Source organism: Diuraphis noxia, unplaced genomic scaffold (assembly GCF_037042655.1).
Source record: "Diuraphis noxia isolate RWA-SAM2 unplaced genomic scaffold, SU_Dnox_SAM2 contig0004, whole genome shotgun sequence".
Taxonomy (NCBI): Eukaryota; Metazoa; Arthropoda; class Insecta; order Hemiptera; family Aphididae; genus Diuraphis; species Diuraphis noxia.
Genome location: NW_028301714.1, coordinates 26,816,204 through 26,842,421, shown reverse-complemented (window position 1 = coordinate 26,842,421; position 26,218 = coordinate 26,816,204). Strand labels below are relative to the sequence as shown.

The 26,218-nt window shown below is 32.2% G+C and overlaps 1 protein-coding gene across 1 annotated transcript; it reads left to right on the top strand.

The window, feature by feature from the left end:
* The first annotated feature begins 3,933 nt into the window (after nucleotides 1–3,933).
* LOC107166444 (phospholipase B1, membrane-associated-like) lies at nucleotides 3,934–24,707 on the top strand. The gene is made up of 8 exons (XM_015515111.2): nucleotides 3,934–4,084; nucleotides 14,124–14,304; nucleotides 15,239–15,515; nucleotides 15,645–15,871; nucleotides 16,253–16,412; nucleotides 19,866–20,011; nucleotides 21,524–21,692; nucleotides 24,210–24,707. Exons 2-8 carry the CDS (start codon nucleotides 14,188–14,190, stop codon nucleotides 24,377–24,379), a joined length of 1,266 nt encoding a protein of 421 aa, XP_015370597.1. The 5' UTR covers nucleotides 3,934–4,084; nucleotides 14,124–14,187; the 3' UTR covers nucleotides 24,380–24,707.
* Nucleotides 24,708–26,218: the final 1,511 nt, after the last annotated feature.

Genomic DNA, 26,218 nt, shown 5'->3' with positions numbered 1-26,218 from the left:
GTCTGTAATATACTCTCCGACAATTCGAATTTAAACGCACACGCCTCCTGCTATATCGCGTGTACAACCATAATTATTATTTTTTTTTCATTCTTATTGTGATAACGAAACACATTCTCGCCTAATCATTGCGCGATAAAAAATAAAAAATATGATAATATAATGTAATGTAATATACTAATATTATTCTTGACTGGTTTATTTTTTTTTATCGTAATAGTAAGTATTACAATAATAATAATATAATGACATGATAATCTAATTATTGTGACCACCATAGTCGTCTCAACAGTAATAAGTAATACACGCAATATAGTAGCTTATACTGATTCGCAGTATCATTTTTTTTCTACTTAAACATCATTAAAATAATATTATGTAAACAGACCGCAATGCGATGATTATACTAATCATCAGCCGCCAAACATTTGAATATTATACGAGATATGTCTCGTAGATTACCCACTTAGACGTGTGAGTAAGACTATGTTTATATTATTTATATTTGCACAATACCCCTTTCCCCCCACTGAATGACTGATGACTTCGGTCCTTGGTCAAGCGAAACTGTGCGGCACGATTGCACCGCCGCGTATTACACGCGTTACTGCAGTTTCGGCGCAGGATCTATCGATTGCGACTGCATGTTGCACCAAGAACTGCAGTAAAAATAATGCGACTTTTATAATAATTCTTAATGATAATAATATGCGTACTGGCTTCACGAAACGAGACTTTTACTTCAATTTCCCAACCACGTTCGCCGGACCACAGTTGTATTATCATAGGCTACTTTGCCCGTGAACGTCTAAAACATAATAATATGGAGAAACTTTACCAGTTGCAGCGTCTGTTGTTGCATATATATAGTTGCGCTGTCGCCCCGCACATAATACATTCGTATGATAATTAATAGATATGTCGTTATAATATTGTTTCGAAACATCAAAGAGCGCACGCCACAGATCAGCTGTGTCTCCTATATATACGGACAGCGAGTACGACATTTCATTATTATTATTATAACATAGCCATAACTCATATCATTATATTATAGTGTTAAAAATGTGTTTGTTTTGAAATTATCACCGTTATCTCGTTTTCATTCGGTTTCAATCTCTGTTTTTTGATCTACAAAAAAACTGCAACAATATTAATAGTGACTATTCGCAAAGGTGCAGTGACCAGTCAAAAGCTAACCGGTAAGCACTTACACAATTCCATATAATATTATAATACTGTTGTAGATTTGTAGTGGTGTAATAGATATTATATAATTTGAATATTTAAAGTTATTAGATCGCAAGTTTTTATTATTTGGTACACCACACAACTACTAGCGCACTATTCATTTTCCATCAGAATTGCTTAGAAAAAGTTACACTACGGTAATAATTATATGGTCTTTATAAACATTGATTCTATGAGAATTACCTATTGCAGTTTTTATTTTCAAAACATAATTTAATCAAGGGGTGGAAAAGTTTTTAAAAAACGTTATTAAATGAAAAACAAATCAAAAAACTACTGTAAAATGATAGTAATACGATTAAAAAAAACCGAACAAATATTAAAACAAAAATTAACTATTAACGATAAAAAGAATTTAAAATAATTACATTAATAAAAAAAAACACAACAACAACAATAATAGAAACAGTAAAGAAAAAATAACATTTTCTAAACATATTAAACACAAACCATATTTTATAAATCGATAAGAAAAAACAAAAATTAAAAAATTAAAAAATTTGTATATCATTGGAACTTACGCATTATATTATATCCGGTAAAACGTTTTTATTTTATTCTAAACTAAAATAAATACGATACATTATAAATGTAAAAACAATTTATTTACTCACCCTAATAAAATGTCGAAATGACATAATGCTCTCATATGCATCATGAATCAAAAACTGTGAATTACGGATTTTTCACCGAACAGATATAATAATAACAGTTTTACTTTATGTTTGAGATTTTCCTTTCTATCACCTCAGGAAATTATATTTAAAAATATTATTTGACCAACTAATAAAAATGTAACATGTTGTGTTGGCGCTCATCGATAACATTTGCATTTTACAAGTAGCACTAATTGTATTGAACTAATATTTTGTTATGTGCAGACAAGCCAGACGACAGTATCTGTGTAATATTAGAGTAGGTATAATATTTGTTCACTTGAAAGCAATTTCCATTTACACTTTGAATTTGTGTCAATTGTGATCATGTCGACTGAAGAACAAACTGTTATAAAATTAGATGTAGAAGTATCCGATATTTGAACTAATTATTTCGTGTGTTCAAGACTTCAAGCCAAATATTTAGGAAAAAAATTTAAAAGGATTTTATTCGAAAATTACATAATAATATACTTATTTACTATATATTATATCTGCCTTTCCGACCACAGAATCTCACTCTCATTTTGGCCATGTCTTACACTATAATTCCTTTATTTTCTATGACCCTAATTCTCATAAAGCCATTTCAGTGACAGCATTCAATCCTCGTACTGCGAAAATACTACGCCAGATCACATACGTGAATTGTTTAGCAAAACTTTTAAAACTTTTTTTGACTTTCTGACGCAGACGTATCCAGATCTTTTTTGTATTCATTTAACTATTATCTTACGTGCGTGCGTCCTATACTAAACAGAAAAAGACCCTCAAAGTCTTATGAATACTCATATAGGTACCTATTATTCAAAGGTTTCTTGAACTGGGTTTTGTACTTTTGATCGAAAAGAGCAAAGGGCGTTTTGTATAATACTATATTATAATATCACTTTTATTCCAATATCTGTTTTATCATGAGATATGCAACTATAATGGTGCACAATAATTAATATAATATATCAACATGCAAGTGTGCAATGATTGGCGATAAGCTGTCACACACACGCGCGTTTTTTATAATACGATATAGTAAATATTGACTCATTGGCGAGATAAATACCTATGACATTGTTAATATTCAAAGTAAAAGTTTCGTGTCCCACATTATACTGCAACTGCACAAGAAATACTATAAAGGAGAAAAATCTAGGATTGGGTAAAAACAAATCTATTAATTCGTCTTAGATCTTTTAAACACGTCGAATGCTATTGGTTATAGTAAATACTTGACTATAGTTTAAACCATAGTCATTGCGTCACCTCAATCCTTTCGGTTGATATATAATACTTAATAAACATTCGGTGGACAGTTAAGTAACGTATTTTAATATTGTTGCCACGCGATGTCGCCGACGCAAGAATATTGATTGCCGTCAACTGCTTATACCTACATCATATTATGATATAATTACTGAAATATATATAATCTGCGACCCATTCACGATTATCACTATTTTTAATTTGTTAATATGTGTTTGCACAATGTGCTTACGAGAATTTCAAATGAAATTGGGTTAAGTCATTATAATATGATATTTGTCTCCATAGCGTTCGCATATTTCCGTGACGTTTTAGGTATGTGGTACTCGCCGTACTGAATTTCGAACAGCGGATATCGGCACGAACCAGAATAAAGCGTGAAACCCGTGTGTATCTATAACTCTTCTATCGACGGTCAAACACGATATCCTTATCCTTCACCGGATTACCGGAAGTCTGGCGCGTACCGGCGACACCGGTCGAACCGCACCCGCGGGTACACCACCGCCGCAGACGACCCGGTTCAACAGCAGCGAATATTATTTTTTATCACCGTAATATAAATATAAATATTTTATCGTCATACGTCTCTGCAATAATAATTAATTTTATTATGATTATGTTTTTTCACTTATTAATCGCCCCGAACCTAACCGACCGACTTCGGGTGACTGGCTTGCGCGCACACACTCCCTGCCCCTCTGTGCACCGTAAAAGCCCGCTAACGCCGCCGCCGAAACCCCTTCACCAGCCCCCCCGACCGGAATCTGCGTGTGAATGTGTATGTGCGTGTGTGTGAGCACGAGAGTGTGTATAGTGTCTGTTACCTGTGCGCCGCGATCGCTTCACCGTTGTTATTTACAGTTTGACTCTCATCGCGGGGACCACGCACCATGGCCGGCGTCGATCTCGATCTGGTAAGTACTCTCGCACATAGGTTTGATCACGATATTTCGGAGACCTTTTATTATATTTATATTTATTTTTACCTATAATTTGTCGATGAAATAATATTATGACGTTTTATAATCGTCTGTCTTGCGCGTTACACGATATTTTATTATAATAATATGAACGCATAATCGTCGTCGCCGGTGTTGTGAATTTTCTATTTGTATACTTACCTAGTGCGGATTTCAAACAACAATATGCAAATCAAGGAAGTTCCGCTGCAATGTCTAATTAGGTTTTTGACTCGCCGCGCGACGTGACTAAACGGTGTACGGTGTACCTACGTCTAATTTTTTCTTCATACTAATTAATGCCAGGAACATAAGTTAATTGTTTTTTGTACTAAATCAAATCATATATATATATATGTTATGTTTGTGTCCGCGTCAGATTAGAGTGCTACATAATTTAAGATGTTGTTGAGGATGGGATGTGATCGTCTACGTACTAGAGGCATTTTGTAACTTTATATGTGGTAGATTTTGAAAGCTCATGTCTTCATAATAACCCTCTCGATCGTGCATTAAATGTTTTTCGTAAATCGTTTGTTTTATAATGTAAATTATATTATATTTACACGATAGCCAGCTGTTAAAAAAATTAAATTATTGTTCTTTCGTCCATGCCATCATGTATATCATCCACGCAGGTGCTGCAACTGTAGTAGGTACCTATATGCAATATGCAACTCATCCTTCGACGATGCATAGAGTTTTTACCATTACAATATCATATTATACTATCGAATGTTCATCGACGTTTAGCCGTGCCAAATCACGTCCATGGGAAATCACGCTGCAACTATAATATACAATATATAATAATACAGTTATCAAGATCTGCCGTAATAGAAATCGCAAGTGCGAATCGGAATCGAGAATCGCCGGTAGTACAACACACGTAGTGCGCATAACCTTTCTAATGTAAAATTGAATTTTAATTTAATTATTACATAAAAAATGTGTTATTATACGCATTGCGTCGCGTATTCAATTGATTGTAATATGTCAACGATCATCGATAGTGTTAATCTGCACACCGCAACGCATAATAATAATGCAATGATTATTAAATCGATTGGCCTAGCCCCGTGTACGATGCAGTTTTTCTGTAAAAATATTGCTATTTTTTTTTTTATGTGTACGCGAAAACGTAAAAATCAATTAAACGTCTTCCACGATTAGGAATCTAAAAATTCCATTACCTCACTAATACAAATCACGAATAAATTGATAAACACGATATCACGGGATAGAGATAAGTCGACGAGTCAGCGACGATCGTTACAACTCTGGATAAGTCTTCGAACTCGTTACATGTGCATTGATTGTACCGCCGTTTCCTTGTCGCTGCGCCCGCGACCTTATTAGTTATTATAAAGTTTAGGCGTGGGCATCGATATTGATGACTTTTTTTTTTTTTAGTTTCCCTTCAGTTCCGATATTTTTTCACTACCTTATAACTTTATACTATGCATACACAGATATCTACTCTCGATTTTTAATCACTCACACGAACCGGTTTTGGTGGATAAAATGTTGAAACGAAAAATAATACAACTTATAACATGCATGATATATGTATGCGCACCACCATAACATAACATATACATATATAGAGAGCTAAAGCAGTGGACGGAGCATACTATGGACTTACCATAACACTGTACCTATGATGCAGCCAGTCAAAACCCGTTTTTCTTCCAGTTCCTCACGACCTCCCCGATTGGTGTAAAGGGGAATATATGAAGTGTAACGGGACTATTTAACAAATTTCCATTACAAATATTACTATATTTGTCAAATAGTACTGTTACACCCTGTATATTGATCAATGATCATCGTTTGGCGGCGAATATAAGAACCCTATAGGATAATTTCCGTGGCCATCTGCCATGGTATGTACATACAGCTGACATATAACATAATACCTATATAATATAATTCGTCGGCCAACCGGATAGAAAGTGAAAAAATGAAAAGCACATATTATATTTATCGTATTCCGGTTTTTTCCATATTATTATTATTGTTTTCAATCTGCGCATACTGTATTCCCCGAACCGGCCGAACACATCATTATCAAATTTTTATGCATATAAAATGAGTATAATATATTATAAAATACGTTTTGGCGCACTATGGATACGGTGATATATTACTATATGGACTATCAGTGGCGGTATGTCGCTTTTCGTTTTCGTATTTGCTGATAATACCCTCCACCTCGACTCGACCGACTCATAATATATTATATTGTTAATCGTACCTTTATGCATATATACATAGGTAATCACCCGCATCAATTACCGTCCAAATCGAGTTTGCGACCATTTGCGTTCGATAACGACGCATTACCTATATATATATATATATATATATATATATATATTGCTCAACGGCTGGAGATTAAAAAAAATACACACACACACATATATATATACGATTTCATACACGAATTTATCGTTACACGCGTTCAATTATACAATAATGTATAACTGATTTTCTTACACTGATATATACATAATATTAAATGCAGTTCGATGGCGGCATGCATATAATAATATAATATAATATAGGCACTTATGTATTATAACTATAATAATGTAATGTGTGTATTATATATGTCGACGACGTGGTGTGATCTGGTTTTGCCGGATCATCGTTTACATAACCACGACCTAACAAATTATCGCTATTATAATATTAGTATCTATTTATTTATTTTTCTAAATAGACCAACCGGTCGGATATAGTCGTAGCCCGTAGGTATGTAAAATATAACGCATCGAGCATACATATATATATATACATATAAAGCAGTCTTGTTAAGAATACTTTTCAAATGTCTATTCAGAATACGTATTTAAATACTTGGTGTCATTAGTATTTCAGATGTCCGTAATATATTAAACAATAATCGTTCGTTGAAACACGACAATAAAAAGAAAAAGATTTTTTGAAGACTAAAAATTCAAATACTTAACAAGAGTGTATGATAGAAAGAATTAATTAATGTTTAATGCTTATATGCATGCCACATGTGCGACATAGCAGCCAAATAGTACCTAGTCCTGGACCATCTTAAAATCATCTAAAATATCATGTCATGACGTTCGATCACGCTAATATCTTTGAAACCACTTAACCGATTTTAATGACATTTTGTAAATGTCTCTTGCTTGATCCAACTTAAAGGATAGGATAATTATTATCACGATAAGCGACTCTTAATTTTTTTTATTGCACACTTAAGAAAGGATTCCGATATTTACGATGAACATTTTTATTTATAAATAGTCGTTTTTTGCTACAACTTACAGATTATAGTAGTAATAAGAGAAATTAGTATGTTTGTAGCCATTGATAAAACATTATAATTTATATTATTACTATATTACAAAAATATTCATACAAATGGTTGGCCCGGGCAACGAAAACTAGTATTATATACAATAGTATAGAATCTGCAAATAATAGAAATACGTACATAGTGTGATGAATATAATAATATTTTTATACAATAATAATTACAATATTTTAGCGACAAATCGTTCCAGCGCGCAAACGACTTTATGCCTTCCACAGTTCCCACCTCGCGGTCCACACTTCACGTTAGGATATTTTCGGGAATTCGAGGCGAAAAACTTTCCAAACGTATACGTCACATTTGTATAAATTAACACTCCATGATAATTACATTATACACATTCCGATACGATGTTATATATTATACTGGACCACCGAATTCGTGTGTATTATACATGTCTAGGTATATGATATATACTATATATACATATATTATTATAAACGCATATTGATTTTCAACGAGTTTCATTTGTGAATATACCTATATAAGATGCATGTACGTACATGATATAATATAACTGCAGATGGTATCTTTCGCTTAGATCAAAATTAGAACTCGAAGTGATTAAACATCGCATATCGACGCGATATATTGTTTATAATTATTTATAAATTATTAATTTAAAGCGCCTAACACAAATATGTTTTCGGACTGAGCACAAGATTTTTGTTTCTGGACGACTTCTCTTAAGGCTTTCATTTTCATGTTAACTTATTAACAAAAATACATTTATGATTCATAGGGTTTCCTCAAAGAGGAAAAATATCAAGTATTGTATTAGCATGCTAGCGATCATAACCAACATTTGTTTTGGGCTAGATAAAGATCTTTTTTTTCTGTTATTGTTTAGATTTTAACATGATATTAATAGTATTTTTAATTACTACGTCAAAATGTTTGTTTAAAAAGGCAGATAATAATAGTTACAAAAACAGTAAACAGTTTCTGGGCATTGAAGAATGATGAGTAAATCATAATCATTATTCATTTATTTTAATATTTATGTATAATTTAAATGGTTAAAGTTACAAGTCAATAAACAGATATTTTAACTTGATTAAAATAAATAGCCACTTTTGATTTGGTTTGTTTTACAAATACACGTCAACAACACCTCTCGATATAATTGGTAAAAATCACGTGTAGATACTGAGGTAATTTTGTTGATTGGACTCATATTCCAACCTAGTTATTTCGTAGAACATCGTTTCGTTGGAATAGTTCGGTTATATAATATCACAACCTATAGTTGAAATCGTTCGTGGGGTTGCCCTGGAGCCTCATGCGAGTGGCAATCAAGATGTTCAAATCATCAAATCTGCAGACATTCAGGCGATACTGAGGGAAAAAAACATATATATTATGATTTATAGGGATTGCATGTAAATTGAGTATAAAAAATAAACTCAATTACTGCGTCGGCTCGAGGTGTTATATGCAGCTAATGAATGAGCTGCAATTATACGATGGAAAAGTCGTGGCAGAAAGTATACTACATTTTATTTAACCGAAAACTATACGTCGTTACAATGAATCACGCAGCTGAATCGTTGCAAACAAAATGTATAGTTCAAACCTATTGTATAAGTCTAAAGATACGCGCGGAGGAGATATTCTGTTTCTGATACATAAAAATAAACAGTTCACGTAGGTACATAATTTAAAATTATTTGCCAGTGGTATATGCATACTAGCTATAGGTACCTACGTTTTTTTTTCGACATCGACGTGGAATAATAGCATATTATGTTAAATATTATGTGCGTGTTTTTAAAGTAATCATCGAACTCTATTTAAGTAGTAATAGTGTTATTAACGCTTAAAACGTCTACCTGTCACTGGAGTTGTGCACTAATCAGCAACAATATGGTCGAATGGATGTATTATAAACACGTGACGTGTATATTATTCAGAACATTTTTTTATTTTAAATTAACACACATACTTGTTGTCTTCGTCTTACAAGTGTGTAACATACCAAATTTACACTTAGCAGATCACGTTTATCTCCATTAGTTTAAAAATTAGAGTAAATTTACCTATTATGAAACTTTATGGCAAGAACATTATCTATATAATATGTATTTTTTACGATAAGTTAGTTTTTAAGTGAGTTATGAAAATTTTTAATCAACGCTTTTTTATGTATCCATATATATAACTTGCTAAAATTTGAACAATCGTAAAAACCCCACACAAAAACACAACCTAACCTAACCATCAAGATTCATAATAGGTCAATTAATTCTAATTTTTAAACTAACGGAGCTAAAGGTGATCTGCTATAAGCATAAATTTGCTATGTTTCGCATTTACGTATAAGTCGGAGACAACAATAATATTATGTATGTTACACGCCCTCTTGATTTTAAATCTAATTTAATCTTTTTTGAAAATTTCGATATTTGCAGTTACACTCATTAGAATATAGTTATAATTTTTTTTTAAATTTCATAAAGCATTTAAAAACTTTTTGTACTTTTGGAATTTGAAATGTTTTTTTGCAACTAGAACAACTTTATTTCACAAATATAATGATATTTCAGTAAATTAAAAAAATTAATTTTGTGATTTAAATAATTGATTTTTTTAATTAAAATTTGTCTAAATCATGCTGATGCAGATTTACTGTTTGGGTATTTTACATTTTTTGAATCAGATTTAAAAGTTAGTCAGATGGTCGAGCCTTCCTGTTACACCCTGTATGATAGTGTGGGCCATAGGTCGTTTAATAATATTCATCAAACGCGTAATCATAATTTTTATATTCGACGTGTACGAGCGCATATGATATGATATTATAATGTATATTATATTATACGCGCCCGCCTCGAGAATATTTTTGCGCATTTATGTATTATATTTGGTCGTACTAAAAAAATGTTCACGTTTGGAAAGTATCGATCCGGTAATATTTATGGCCCGTTTGTATATCTCGTGTATATACCGATTCCACTTCCGGCAAACTCAACAGCGAGGCAACGAAAATCCTGTTTATGATTTGGTAAGTTATATATACATGCACATAGTACATACGTATATAATATATATGTGTATACATATTATAATATGTTTAGACCGTGGTAAGCTGTGACATATGCAAGCGGTGCTTATAGGTATACATATTAAATGACCAGCTATTATGCATTGGTATACCTATAATACATACCATTATTATGCAGTATACTAATGGATACGACGGAAATTTGCAAATTCAATATATATGGTTAATGTCACCGTAAAAATCGCTGTGCTCGGATTTTTTTTTTGACTTTTGAATTTACGTCAGGAACCGGTCGGACGCGGACGTCGGCTACAGCTAGCGGAATGCGAAAACGTGAATAAATAAATCCATTATATATTCATTATAATATCATGTACCTATATGTGTGTTCTATATTATTATTTATTATCACCATCGCCGTCGCCGTCGCTACTAATGCAATGTCTTTGAAGTGGATGAAAAGTCCATCCGATATTAAAGCCCAAACGTGATAAAACTGCAATGACTTATTACATAAAAATTTGTAAAAAAATCATCTGCTAAAAGTTTGCAGTAAAAATATTGAGAGGGGGGGGGGGGTTCAGTTGAAAAATAGAAGTCACAGGACATTTCTTATAAGCAGTAAAAAAAAAAAATATAAAAATTTGAAAATATGATCTTTAGATATACATTACAGTTACTTAGAAATTCGATTAGAGGTGGATACGCTTGGAAATTTGCCCTGTTTGTCGAGCATATATATGAGAAGATATAATGACTTACTTATAATAAAGTGGTTCTCAAATTGCAGGATGCAATGCTCCGTTGAACATTAAAGTTCTACTACACTGATCTAGCGACTTGTTGGTCGTGAAAACATCCAAATATTAAATACAATTCACTATTATTAGTTATAGGTACCTACTTTTAAGCCATTGTGATATTATATGTAATGAACTAATGACTAATGATGATATCATTATCATGATTCATATTTTTTTTTTTAATTTAAAATCGATATTTGTAGTTTTTGGGTTTTTAGCAACTTTATGGCTCTTCGAACGAAAAAGTTTGAGAATTATTGACGTATATAGATCTGATGATTGTGGAGGTACTTAAAAATGATTGGCACTGTCAGACGGCCACCAGACAGAAGACTATATAGCCGTCGTTGTTACGTAGTAATGTAGGTACGCTTAGACACACGCGACACGCCCGAGGTAATGGTCATTAGTTATTACTTATTATATGTATAATATATGAACTGCACTTATATATAATACATTCGTTTATTAGGTTCTCACGCACACACGTGTTAAGTGCAATTTTTATTTACAATGCGCGTAATTCGTCTTTGGCGTTTTGATATTTATTTTATTTTTTTTGTCTTCGAGTTTCGTTTTATGGCTAGCGCATGTTATAGTAATAGCTGTTATATCGTATAGACGACGAAATCCAATTAGGCGATACAGTGGTGACCGTTATAATAATATTATATTATTTATCATTGTTGTTGCAGTGCACTATTGTAGTTTTCTGCGTAGGCACTATTGATATAGGATGATATTTTTTTTGTTAGTGTCATAAACCACGCGAACCTTACAACATTTTTGGTTTTATTTCTTAACGATATAATATTGTATATGTCTAGTACAATTATTATTCTCCTAAAATTCAAAAAAATTAAGCTAATATCATGACACATACGTAAAATTATAATGTATTATCAGTGCTCGATCGACGACAGAAAACAAATTATCACCCTGTATAATGACGTGTGTACTGTTGTATACGTTCGTCGACGTCTCCGGGCCCGACGGGCTCTCGGGTTTCGTCTCCGACAGGCCGACTGTATGTTAATGGAAATAGGAGTTCCTTAGAAAACTCATTAGAAAGCTTGTGGTTTTCTGCATGCGTGCGAATCTCGACCCCGACGGCAGTGGCTGTGCCGGTGCGCTACGTTTGACAAGTGAACGTGTTTTGTTTTATTTTTTTACATATAAATCTTCGACAAAAATTAACGGCACTCAAAGAATGTACCGCTCGACCCTATTTGCACTACCTATAAAACGTCATTGTACCATGGTACAAGTAATAGGTACATAACACCGCGAGGTTGGATATATATGCGTACAGACCAGTATTTTGATGGAATACGACAATATATGTGTGGAGAAAATGCATGGGAAACGACGAATCGTGTCTGTTTGTTAACTACGGAAAAACTACACTTTTTCTAAAAGTCGATATGTAATCTGTGGCAAAAAAAAAGTTAACATAAAAAATTTACGACGAATTTTCTTATTATTTTGGGGAATTAAACAGTTGGTTTTCTCTCCGGAATAGATACAACCATATAGTTTAAAAAGTTTAGAATAAATTACTTTGATGCTCTGAGGAACTTAAAAATAAATACGCATTTTTGGACACTATTGTGTTACTGTTTATGAATATTTTCTAAGGAACCTACCATAAAAAAATACTTTTCCGATGTTCCTGTTTCTGTGACGGGCTCGTTCATATTACAAGTTGCAACGCGTACATCGTCGACCCTACCTAAGACTTCTGACATATTATGATCATGTCTCCAACGATTTTTTTCACTCGGCTCGTAGAACATTTTAAAAACTTTACCATGGTATACGAATTACGAATAGGCGCAGCACGATTGGAATTACTGCAATTTAGAATGAACCTAGTAGAACGCACATTACGCGGTCTTTTGTCTTTTCGCCTCGGGCCCGTGTCTGGTCCATATAAGTAATATAATGTAATATAAAATGTTTTTTCACGTCGCAATAACGCAGGACTGTATGTTTCATGATGACTACAACACAATATTAAACGTATAATAATATTGTTGTTTGGCGACGACCTAAACAACGCTGCCTGCCTGGCGTGTGGTATATAAAATATTATTATTTATTGCCACGTGGTTTTATTTATTTTTAGATTTTTAGTATAATATATCAGAGTGACACTTGTCGACAGCTTCTCGTACAAAATAAGTAGAGAGTACACCCATCATTCACATATAAAATAAATACTACACTCATAATATAATTAATAATAATAATAAACGAGTACCACCGGCAGCCATGATGAAGCACGGTGCGACGACAAAATAATAATAATATGGTTGTCTGAATAGGTAACACACGCATAAAATCACCCACATGAGATAATAATATAATGTGTGTGTGATGTACATAATATGATAATAGCATAAACTTAAGACGTAACACACTATATTATATATTATTCCTCTGCAGTCGTCCGTTGTTTGTTGTCTACGACGATGAAAGAAGACGAAACAAAACTTTTATTCTTGCAGTATATGTATTTCGAAACGCGTGACGTACCTACACGACGTATAATTAATAATAATAACAAATACGCCATTGCGCTCGTTAAACAGTTGTGTACCAAAATGTAAATAGCTGCTATTATATATTATTATAAATAATATGAATCATTATAATATTCGGTAAAATGATCATTATATTAAATGTGTTATTATGCGATGATAAACGGGACAAACACTTAAGGTGTGATTCTTACAATATTATGATATTAGTCAAATTTGTTTATAATAATATGTTATATTATGTACTATGTGATATTATTATTATAAAGTTATTATTTCGTTACAGTTTTCTGCGAAAATGGACTTACGAGAAAAGTGACACACGATGAAAGACGCCATCAAGCAAAGCCATGTTAACCAATAGCAACCTCTTGATATATTTCTGCGCGGTCGCGTGGTGCACCGCTCAAAGGCTGACCTATGAGCAGCTTTTGCCCAACAGAAACAATGGCAGGAATGTCCGAATGGTACGTTTATATCATAATATAACAATGTAAATTTAACTATATTAATTTTTACAGTATAAACATTAAACACACAACACTAAACTGAATACATGAAACGCGTATTATGTATATAGATTTTATACGAAAATGATTTCCCTTAAAAAATCCGACTATTTCGGTTCGACATTTTGAGTCTGTCTATGTTCTTTTTCATGATCTTTCACGGATAGAACTATTTTATAATTTATTTTCCACCAAAAATCAGTGATAATATGCTGGTGCTATCCATGATGGTTATCAATAGGTATCTTTTAACCAAATGTGATATATTCACTTTTTATGATAACAAACAATATCGTAACCGTGCAGATAAATGTTATTGTTTGTTCCACGATTAGACTCAAAATGGCAGTTTATACCAAGTTCGTTCATATTTTGAGACTTAATGGGCATTCTATTTATTTGGTTTTGTGGCTCACATAAAGTGTTCTGAAAGATTCGTTTCGTTAATATATTTTTCACTTGGCCAATTCGATTATAAAATTTACGAAGCGAAGATCAGATGTTCACGAATTTATTAGGTTTTGAAGACGTGAATCAACAAAGCTGCGAATACTGCCATCTGACGATTACCAACTATAATGAGACTTAAAATAGAGGAGAGCTATGTAACGATTGTTTTCGATTTTGGCTAGTTTTATATTCGACAGGAATACTTCTTTTTTTAATCGACATCAGTAGAAAAAATGAACATGCTCAAAAAACAAAACGGTGAATAAACGGTTTAGTCTAAATCAAAGTTCGTTCTTATATAATACAGCACTGTATAAAAATGTTAATATTTATATATTTCAAACACATTGATCGAGTCGTATGTTGAAGATAAACGTCTGACACTTATACGACTTAAATGTATCATTTTCGATTGATTTATGATTTCCGTTTACCTTTGCAGACGCCGGCCGTGAGCGAAGACATTGTCATGACACCTGGGCCTACGGGTATCAGGAGACAGCCATCGTTTCCAGGATCGATGCCGTTTCCGTGCAAGAACATGACGTCTCCGGGACTCGGCAGGAGTATTGTTCGGCCGACCAGCGTGCATAGGCTCCGGCCCGGTGATATTGACGTGGTGGGAGCCATGGGTGACAGTCTGGTAGCCGGAAACGGCGCGCTCGAAGAGTTCGCCATGGGAACGTTGATCGAGTACAGAGGAGTGTCTTGGGCGGCAGGTACGATAGATCCGTTTTAAATATAATATATTATACAGGTATCTATGTTGTTCAACCTAATATGTTCGTGTTTAACACCTACTCGGCAGTTTGTGTGTAAAAATGCATTACTAATAATTTTAACCACAGGTGGCGAAGCTACGTGGCGGAACTACCTGACATTGCCCAACATTCTCAAGGAATTCAATCCCGATCTGAAGGGCTATTCAGTGGGAAAAGGTGAATTTCTCGCTCCTAACTCTCACATGAACGTCGCTTTCCCCGTGTCAGCCGACTTTGACGCGTACAGGCAGGCACAGTTTTTGGTAAAGAAGATGAAAAAAGACCCGGACGTGGATTTCAAAAATGACTGGAAGGTTATACGTCATGATATTCATACCTAAGTATAAATTATAATATAGGACCAGCACTCTAAACTCAAAACAATCGACTACGACAACTATTTAATTTTAAAAATCGGCGAGTATTACAACTATGCCGCTCAACGGTCAATTAGTGTAATGACTTGTGACACACCTCATCTAAATCAGTGTTTTTATATTTGGAGTGCCGGATTTGACAATATTAAACGTCATAAATCATAATTATCAAGTTATTTATACATCAACCATATCTAGCGTTGTGATTAACGAATCTTTGTATGTAGACATATATTAATTATTTCTGATATTGTATTATTGTTATTATTATTATGTTGTGTATGATTAATAACATCCAAACGTTTTACTTCTGTACAGTTGATAACCATGTTTTTCGGCGCCAACGACTTGTGTTCGGGACAGTGTTACGACAAGGATGGCACGACTCCGTTACAGCACAGCAAGAAACTGCAAAAAGCGTTAGACTACCTCCAAGCCAATCTTCCTAGGACGTTCGTGAACCTCGTACCTGTCTTAGGTGTGTACACTTTATATTCACGATATTCATATACGCAGACTTGGGTAAAATACTTTTAAATAGTATACTGAATAAAAATAGTATTTGAAATACTTTTAGTTATAGTTTAAAAAATTAAACCAATAGTAAAATTGCTAAAATGTACAGAAAAACAAGGTAAACAATTATTGTTAACAAAAAGTACTCTAAATACCTTTTTATTTATAAAAATATTTCGAAAATTATTTTTAAAGTATTTTGAAACCTTATTTAAAATACTACCCAATATTGCGGCTCTTAGATATAATATAATATTACATCGTATTCGTAAGTATATGTGGTAGAGTGCGCGATAACTGCATTATTGCACCGTGTTCATCGGTCAATAATTCTGTCAATTATAATGTCTTGACTATATACAGTCCGTTGCACATCATCTTCATCCTGTGCCCAATCTTTCCTCGCCCGGAAGTCCACCACTGTAGTCACTAAATAGTGTGGACAAAAACAATGCAGTTATAATATTGAATAAAATTGGCTCAAATTTAAGAATCGAAACGTTTTTTCCAACTTGGCCGAGTTTAAAAATGTTGTTACTCGGTTCCGGTTAGGTCTATAACCTACCATTGATCAGCGGTCGGAAGTGAAAACGGCGTACATATACACCATATATGGTACACTCAGCTGCACGTAAGATACGTCTACCTATACCCAAGTTAGCGACAAGGTTAAAGTGCCGATAGGGTAACAGTGGATATATAAAATGTGTTCCCCGACTGGAGGGGTTACCGCATGATCACGACATATATTATACCGTAAACTCGGTTAAGTTGAATCGCCAATCGTATACCCACTTACACATATGTATGTACATATATATAACATATAATATAATATATTGTGTATACATATATATATATATATACATATTGTATTACTATACGCTTGTTATGAATGAGAGCCGCGCCAATTCACTTTCACGACTCAGACCCCACGGAATGTATATGAAGGAATAAAATGCACCATCATCGTTATCGCGGTTCGTTCATTCAACCGCCGGCGTCGTTGCACAGTTATATAACGCTTCGGGCCCGGGGTATATTATAATTTAATTTAATAATGTATTATTATCAATGCGACTACGTGGCGGCTACGCGGCTGTCGGTTTTTACGTTGACCGTGGTTTACTCTTTCCATCATCATTTTATAATACCTTTTTCCAAGAATTGATGAAATAATACACATCACAAAACAGATGACCAATCTTTTTTTTATATCACGAATGGTGTAATGGTCGTAAGCCGTCGTCGGACATCTGCAATTTTCGCAGTGTTTCATTACGACGTCTTATTTTTGTGACATCATACCTGCAGATATATAACGGAGATATAATATACGCCATGTATTGATGGTTTCACAATCGGAAACACTCTCGTAGATCTTTCGGAAACTTAAAGACGGTCATAACATTATTATTATTATTATATACTCCTATCGTGGCCATAGGCATTATACATTTTAAGTTTATTGTTATGATGACACGTTAAAATTCTGCCGTTTTCAAAAATCATGTTCGAATATCTCTTTCACGTTTCTTCGGTAACAAAAACAATTACGATATGAAATTGGTATATTTTGTACATATATATACAATACTCATACAGCGTGTATCGTTGTATGCGATCTTCGTACAACCATATATAGACAAATTACTATAATATTCTAAATTAAAGTAATATAAACATTGCAACCTAAATAGCAGCAAATATAATAATATTGTACGTATGTAATCCAAATCTCAGCTCGATGTCTGCCGCAATAGGGGCCAAACCCAAAAGTATAATAATATAATAGTTTTATATATAATATAACATATATAATAGTATCACCACATCAAGTCGATCTCGACAAGTTCGAATTTCCAATTACTATATTATTCGTCGTCGTCGTTACCGCAGCAGATAAATTACCTACTGTTATTCGTTGACGTCTGTGATCTGCGTGCATCACTCGCGATGACGCAGTCCGACACGATAACGCCCATTATAACACGTCATTTTTTTAAACGTCGTCGTGGCTATCAGACGTTCACAATAAATTATCATTTATTTTGCCTCCATCCGTCTATTTCCGACGCGGCGTCGGCGTTTTGCAACCACATCTGGAAAGTGGGCTGTCGTCGTCTCGTGATACCGCGGTTGACGTTACCGTGAACGGAGGTGGCATATATATCATAACATATTGTGTGGTGTATATATATATAAAGTAACCTCGAAACGCGTTACGCATACGAAATGAACTTCGAAAAGAGCTTATATCGGAAACGAAAGTGAAAGCCATCTCGCGGCGTGCACTGTCAATGCGAACGTCGTAAACGTGTCGCGTTTATAGTATATAATAATATAATACAACATAATATTATTTTAGTATGTTACCGTTGTTTATTGTAGGTGCTCACTTAATTAATGTCTGTACACGATTGATGGGAACTCACAAATTGTATTATTCAAACGGCTAACACATGATGGTGTTTCGCAATATTGTCTCCCGTGTAATTAATATTAATAAATTAACAAAAATAATGCAGTTGATGTCGATGCGATGATTAGAATGTGCCTACATTGACTATTGCGTTAATTTTAAGGCCAGACCTGTTTAGAATTTTTAAATATATTCTTCATCCTAGAAATGTTTTTTCAATTTACAATATTTTTTTCTAGTATAGGTACCTAAAAGTTGGTACCTGCTATAGGTATGTTTTCTAAAATAATATTTTCCCCACTTTAATATTGGCAGTACCGTAATAATTTTCCCGATAAAAAGTTAATAATATTCAGTACCTAATACTATTTGTATTTTATTTTTTACAGTATCTGTATATTTTATCTTTAACTAATTTCATCTAAGATATGCTGTCTCCGAATAATATGTAAGACCGTAGTTATACCTGACTATTCTAGCATTCTTATGGAGGTATATATTATGGTATTATTACATAATTCTTATAGTGTAAAACTAAAAACTATTATATTATCTACGAGAAATAACTTAATTATATGTTATATTTATATTATCGCGCTTAATAATTTCTAATTGAAGCACCATATAGTGAACACGCATATTATTATTATTATTAGTATAGTGAATTACAACTGATTTTATATTATTTTACAACAATATTCTTTTACTCATCTTCCTTTTATGACTCCGTCGTATGACGTACATTTATGCGTTTTTCTAGGATGTAAGTATATAAATTATAAATCATACAATACTTACTTACCACTTACCAATAAATTAATGCATTTTATGCGTTCAAACGCATGACCACCCTTGATACATAATATAAATATTGTATAATACTTTAACATCTATAACGGTAGTATCATCGTTTTCGAAATAATATTCTATTGTAATAATAATAATAATAATTAATAAATAGTAATAATTTATTTTCTTGTTTTGTCTGTGAAGACGTATCGGTCAGCGTACGCGTGAAGAGGTCGTTCATGTGCCATATGCTACACAGGTTCTTCTGTACATGTTTCCATCAGAAGGGAGACGAAATGGATCAAATCACGCAAATGGTCAGAGATTATCAGACTGCCGAACAGATTTTGGTAGGTTTCATCCGAGGGTTGAAACCCATCCTTAGAAAACTATTTATATTGCTGGTTTATAATACCGTAACCTAAACCGAAAGCTATTAAGACCTGTAACCATTAAACCGTTATCAATATACAAACCTTTGTAAAAGATAATGTCACCTGCGCTGGAGGACTTGTGCACAAGTGGCTTCTTCCAGTAATATTTCGCTGTTTATTCTTCTTTTTACTTATCATAAAATAATGTATTTTTATTGTGCTCTAGAGTAAATATTTTTATTATATTCTTCTAAAAACGAAGAAAATCAGTGTTTCATAGCCACCGTTAATGAATTCATTATGGGATCGTTGAAGTATAACTTATAATTAATTTATTATTAGATAAGTTTACTAATTGATATATGAACAATAATAATTTATGTAGAAAATGAGTTAATATTTTAAAACGTCTTAATAATTATGCTTTATGTAAATATAGTCTGTAAATAACTATATATGACTATAATAACAGAGACTTGAATCCATATAAAAAACACTTTAAATGTGCCTGTATTTATATCCTAAAAATTATCTTCTATACAAACATAAAAAACAAAGTATATTTAGTAAAACTGGGTAAAATATACCGACAAAATGCTTAAAATATTATTAAAAATAATCCAATTTTCTAAATGTTTAAGTAAAAGCCAGATAGCAAAAAAATATTGAAAAACCATTCCCAAAACTGTAAAATTTTATAAACACGTTCGCAAAACTAAAATCGTTATAGTATATTGTGTGGCTCACTTCCCGCCCTCGCCACACAAACTATTTTTTGTCACGCCCCTGCGTTCATGGAAAAGGTTATGCAGGGATCTATGTAACAATTATAGACTATTCTACAAAAACAATTTCATGGAAGACATTTTATTTTATTTCAAAATTACAATTTTCACTTTGTATATTTTATTATTGTAACTGATAAGATTATTATACTAATATACTATATTATTACTAACGCATCGTTCGACGCACTTATCTAGGAACAGTGCAAATTAAATATGTTTATGCGTCATGCAAGGAGGTCATACTATACATTTAAGATGTAACCAAAAGTTTATATTTTGTAAGAACCGTGGTAGGTATACATATTAGTTTCTGGTTGTGCAGGGGATACGCGCCCGGTGGCCGGCGCTTTTGGGGATTTCCTCTTTTCCGCCCGGCACTATGGAGATTTCCACTTTACCGCCCGCTGGACGGAAAAAAGACGCTTTCGAACGCTTCAACCGTGGTCGAAAACCAAACTTTCGGTGCAGGCGTGACAAAAAATATATTTCAGTTTCAAGCCGTGTTTCATGCATAAAATATTATGCTATATTCCTACTGAATTTTTAAACAATATAAAATTGAATAAAATTTTTTGTATGTACAATAGTCAGATGTATATTGAATTTAAAATAGCGTATCCACAGATAATATAGTATAGTTATAGTGGAAAAATGTTTTTTTTTTCAAATTTATTATGTCTATTTTTGTGATTTTCTGTAGATCAACAGTGGTCGATATAACAAAAAAGAAGACTTCACCGTGGTCATCCAACCGTTTATCAAACTGTTCAACGCGCCGCTGGATAAAAAGCGGCAATTCGAAGAGGTCATAGACATATCGTACGTCACCTACGATTGTTTCCATTTCAGTCAAAAGGGACATGCTTTAGGTAGGTACAACGAAGTGTCCGTTGAAAATGTACAAGTTCAATGTTTTCACTCAAACTACAGTATATCATGTACATATTCTACTGATATGTAGTCTGTGATCGGTGGGTCACAATCTTACAATTTACCCAAAGAACTGAATCACAATAGTATTATGACCTAAGTAAATATTCGATTATTCAAAGAAAAAAAAATTATCATAATAATAATTGAATATTATTCTATTCTTTTTACAAAAATAAAACTATTATTTAAAGTTAAAAAAAAATTTTAATGGACCACCAAAATTCAATAATAACTTTAATTAATTGCTAGATAAGGTTAAAAACCAAATATGTATACTGCGAGATTGGCGCATTCCATTATTAGTTATTATACCTATTCGTATAAATTAATAGACAATAAACTGAAGAATAAAGACTTTATAGACTAGCAAAGGAGAACTTCACTAGTCTCTAAGTCTTATATGTTTCAACACTGTAATATTTAATGTATATCTGTTTTTACTGTTTAAGTATTTTTTAACTGTATAGGTACTTTGAGCATTTTCCGTAATTTAATGTAATAAATAAATAAAAGTTCCTAGTTCCTACCACATATTACAATTATAAGAGTTACTGTTTAGATACAAATAATCAACGACGATGTTCTTGAATAAAGCAGGCAAATGATATGTCTAATATAAATAACAGTAATACAAAATAAAATGTTAATAAAAATTTCCACCTCATAAATTTAATACCCTTGGATGTCGGTTATCAGCTTGTCTGACACTAAATCTTTTACTATAATTTCTGAGTCAAAATATTAAATTTCAAACTTTTGATGATTTTGATGTATTCTGAGATTTTTTAGTGAACGTATATACCTATCTACTAACTATAATATATAATAACTACATAATATTATGTATATTTATTGTTTTTGATTATTATTTATACACTTGTACAGTCCTAATATTTTTTTCTTTAAAAAAAATGTATAAATAAAAAAATATTTTTATCTATAGTCCAATAACCACATGGTTTACGAGCTATTTAAATATAAAATTAATAATCTTCCTTGTAATTTTTTACAGTCAAGTCGTTGTAATTAGTGCATTAAAGTCGCAAAAACGTTACATTCGTATATTTCACCGTTGCATGATTTCGGTGTTGACATTCGTTTTTTGTGTACAGTTTCTGATTTATAGCCACTTCTTGTACTATTCAGAGCCTCTGATGTATAATAATAATTTATATAATGGTTGAAACTGAAAATACGAAATTCAAATACTGTGTAATTTTTAATTGGGTATTTGGGTTCAATAATCCCAAGAAAAAGTTATTTTATTAAATTATGGAACTAGTCTGCATTATTTTGATAATCCCTGCACCGTATTTCATATGCGAAATTGTTTGATAGTTTTTTTGTTTATAATTTATTAATAACTGTACTTATAACTAGACTTCGCCCGAAAAAAAAGAACAAAATATATAAAAATACGACGCTATATCGGTGTAGGTATTTCAATTTTAGTGTACCTTAACCGTCAAATCTACGTCACCGTTACCTCACTTTGTGAATTAAATCGAACGAAATGGACAATCCATACTTGTGACGGATTGTATGTAGTTATATAGGCATATGGCACTTCATATACTTTTGAAGATGATTCAACTACTCTTTTCATTTTTCTGATATTTCTAACACCAATCTCTGCACATTTTGTAAAATTCGGTTTTGTAGTTTTTGGGTATATATAAGCTAAAAACACAATATACTGATTCTGTTATGTATAAAGCTATTGGGTAAATTAAAGTCTCTTTTATTTCTGTAACCAATGGGAACTCTAAATATACATAAAACAAATATTCAATTTTCGTAATTTTCAAAATGGGATTTTTAAAGGTATATAAAGCGCCAATTGGTTAAGTCCCGGTCAAACGTACTTAAATTTCATATATATACATATTACATATAATGAAAAACATTTGTTACATATTATGATACTACTAACTATATTATAATATACATTATTATATATACATATATGTAGGGACATTTTAACTTTTTATTAATGGAAGAATTTTTTGAATCAGTTCAGTAATTACAGAGATTAATCCATATATATATTATAATATAATTTTAATTTTTTATTAATTCAATAATATTAGTATAGATATAGACTTAGTATAGTTATATTAGGTACACTGCACGTGTTTATGCAATAGGTTAGGTAATATTAAAGTAAAAATAAATAAATTTCATATCGAGGACGTTTAAAATGTGGGCTTGGTTGATTTTATTCTTTTTTTTTTTTACATAAAAATTGACTTTTTCAATAATCGCACATTAGCCCCACCAATTTAATAGTACTGATCTATGGACCCTTATTTAAAATTCTACCCTCTCCCCTGATAACCATAATAATGATATGATATTGGATGATACATATTATGACAACTGCAAGTCAAACAAATCTCGTAATTATATTATAATCCATATTAATCTTCGGTTTTTTCTATTTCAAATTCCAGCTGCTAATTTGTTGTGGAACAACATGTTGCAACCCGTTGGCACGAAATCGGAGAACACGATGGATTTCATTATGAAGGACTTCGTCTGTCCGACGATTCGCAGCCCGTACCTATTTACTGCTAACAATTCAGTGCCATTGGACTATAGAAACGACAATAGGCTCAGATGAGCGAACAATCGTCGAGCGTCGTTCGGGTCGTAAACAATATTATACATATGAAAACATACGACGTAGACCATCAACGATACATACATAATTTATAATTATCGTTTTTAAATTAATTATTGTTTACTGTGTATACATTATTATTTTTTCAAATGATTTCTCGACGTTCGTTCATTATTATTATTATTATTTTAAGATTTGCATAAAATAATTTTACACTTATAGTACACAAGAAGTGTGTGTACTTTATGTCGGTCGTCGAGTTCAGAGTGTATCTGGTTAGCTATTATTATTGTTATATTATAGATAATGTATAATAATATTGGAAAAACGCATTTCTTCACATCGCATATGCATTGCAACGTGTATGTTTATCCTATCCATACTGGAATAATGTCTATAAACAGCGTTTGACGTCGAATACTAATTTAATACCAGATATCCTAAAGATTAATTTTTGTCTCGTCTTACACAACACATAATAACGACATTGGACATCAAATATCTGAGATTTTTTAACGGATACAATATTATTATATTCTGATAGTTTTTATAACGATGTTTATCAATATAATATTTTAATAAAAAAATATTTTAAAATATAAAGATTACGCAATCTTCTTATATGTTATTAAATGTTTTATTATTGCTTAGCGTCGTTAAAAATCGAGCATTATTAGGTATTTTTAATTATTCCGATTCGTACTTCCGTAGTTCGTTATAGGCGGTTATAATTTATTGAAGTTTTGGGAGCAAAAAAAGTAAACAATCGACGTAACCATTTTATTATAATCTTTATAATATTAAAGGTACATCGTAATTATATGTTTCTTTATTTGTATCTATTTTTAATGTATACACAATACACATATTACGTATTTCATTGCAGATACCTATACATACTTAATATATATATGTATACGTGTGTATGTGTTTGAATTAAATTAAATGATTAAAATATGATTGACAATTAATGCCAGATAACTATAGTAATTTTATTTTTTTATTAAATTTAAAAAAACTTATTGTCCTATAATATAGGTGTGGTTATATATAGGTTGTAATCTGCGTATCAAACATATTGTTTTTTCTCTGGTCATTATTATAATATTATTTAAGTACCTATACGAAATTTACGCAACAGACCTCCACATAAACATCACAATATGGTCATACATAAATATTCGAGACGCATATGTATATACTCAGACGGTATGTGGGTTTTTGGTTTATCAACAATAACTATATAATATTACAATATATGTAATAATAATAATAATAATAATAAAAATAAAAATGTTATTTGTTGTTCGAATTGGAAAATCGCCAAGTAGAACATACTCTATAATAATATGTCATCTGTGACAAAGTATTGCAATACGACCAGTGAATTATTTTGGCAGAATCGCGCCCTTGCGTGGTTAAAACAGTATATAATATTAATATATTATACATTACATATAATATCATTCAAAATACAAATATATATATAATTGTTGTGTTTTGTCTTTTGTACACGTTCCGTAATCATCGCGCAGTCTGGTGACGATGAGCACACATGAAACGACGGGGTAAGTGCGGCCACGAATCGCGATAACGTAGTCGTAATAATATGTTAAAACACTATAAACTTTAGAATCGTAATTTTATTTTTCTTCTTCAAATTATATTTTGGTCCGCAGTACTATTGTGCCGTGTTGATCATTGTATCGCTATAGGTCATCAACTGCGTCGTATATTCGACGGACCAGAAAACTCGAGCGAATGGGTTCGAGAATGAGAAAAAAATGATTGGCGCATAATAATTCCTAGGTATAAACAACAAAAAATCTATATAAATAC